Source organism: Carlito syrichta, unplaced genomic scaffold (genome assembly GCF_000164805.1).
Source record: "Carlito syrichta isolate Samal-C Ts95f unplaced genomic scaffold, Tarsius_syrichta-2.0.1 Scaffold136919, whole genome shotgun sequence".
Lineage (NCBI taxonomy): Eukaryota > Metazoa > Chordata > Mammalia > Primates > Tarsiidae > Carlito > Carlito syrichta.
Genome location: NW_007081015.1, coordinates 245,278 through 246,024, shown reverse-complemented (window position 1 = coordinate 246,024; position 747 = coordinate 245,278). Strand labels below are relative to the sequence as shown.

The following is a 747-nucleotide window of genomic DNA, read 5'->3' as shown; positions in this document are numbered from 1 at the left end:
CGCGGGAGCGTGGCGCCTAAGGACGGCTTGAGTGGGCACGGCCCTGAGAAGGCGGCGAGGGCGAGGAGTCTCACGTGCTGTCCAACGCCATGAGCTTGTGGTAGGACTGCTCGGGTAGCGGGTTCCCCTCCAGAGACACCTTCCTGAGGGTGGGGGAAATCTGAGAACCAGGAGGTGCCTCTGGGACCAGGTAAGGGCGGGAGCTAGAGAGGAAGCGTGGGCCTCGTCAAAGCCCGCCTCCCCCCGGTGTAGGACACCCCCGGTGTAGGACACCCAAGTCGCCACTCAACCTCCAGAGGTGTGGCCATGGGGAGGAGCCGCCCCCACAGTTAGCGACCTGTGGTAAGCAGGCCTCTAAGGTGGCCCCAGGGAGCCAGGAAGGAGGGAGAAAGCCGCCACGGAGCGAGCGGGTGGGAGTGGGACTGATGCGGAGGAGACCCCAGAGGTTGGGCTCCTAGGGTGCCGGTGTGGCAGCAAACAGGACCCGGCGTCGTGTCAGACGGGGCGTCTTGATCCCACGACACGGACCGCTTCTGTTTCCATAGGGATGCCAGCCCAGGGCCACAGGAGCGGGGACCCGCCTCCTCCGCCCCCCACGTGGCCCCTCGGACCCCTCACCCAGGCCCCTCTCTGACCTGAGCGTGGATGAGCAGAGGGGCAGGAGGGCGATGAAGGTGGGCAGGGTCTTGTCCGTCAGCCCCACCTTCCACAAGCTGGGGTTGGTGGGAGGTGCAGAACCCGAGCGTT

At 66.7% G+C, this 747-nt stretch overlaps 1 protein-coding gene across 1 annotated transcript in view; it reads right to left on the bottom strand.

Annotated features, from left to right (window-relative positions):
- The window catches only part of LRRC71 (leucine rich repeat containing 71), a 9,331-nt gene that overhangs the window by 4,694 nt on the left and 3,890 nt on the right, over positions 1-747 (bottom strand). Inside the window, exons 4-5 of the mRNA XM_021708433.1 lie at positions 636-713; positions 75-143 (exon numbers count right to left, since the gene is read on the bottom strand). Coding sequence (XP_021564108.1) covers positions 75-143; positions 636-713 — 147 coding nt within the window. The remainder of the gene's footprint in view (positions 1-74; positions 144-635; positions 714-747) is intronic.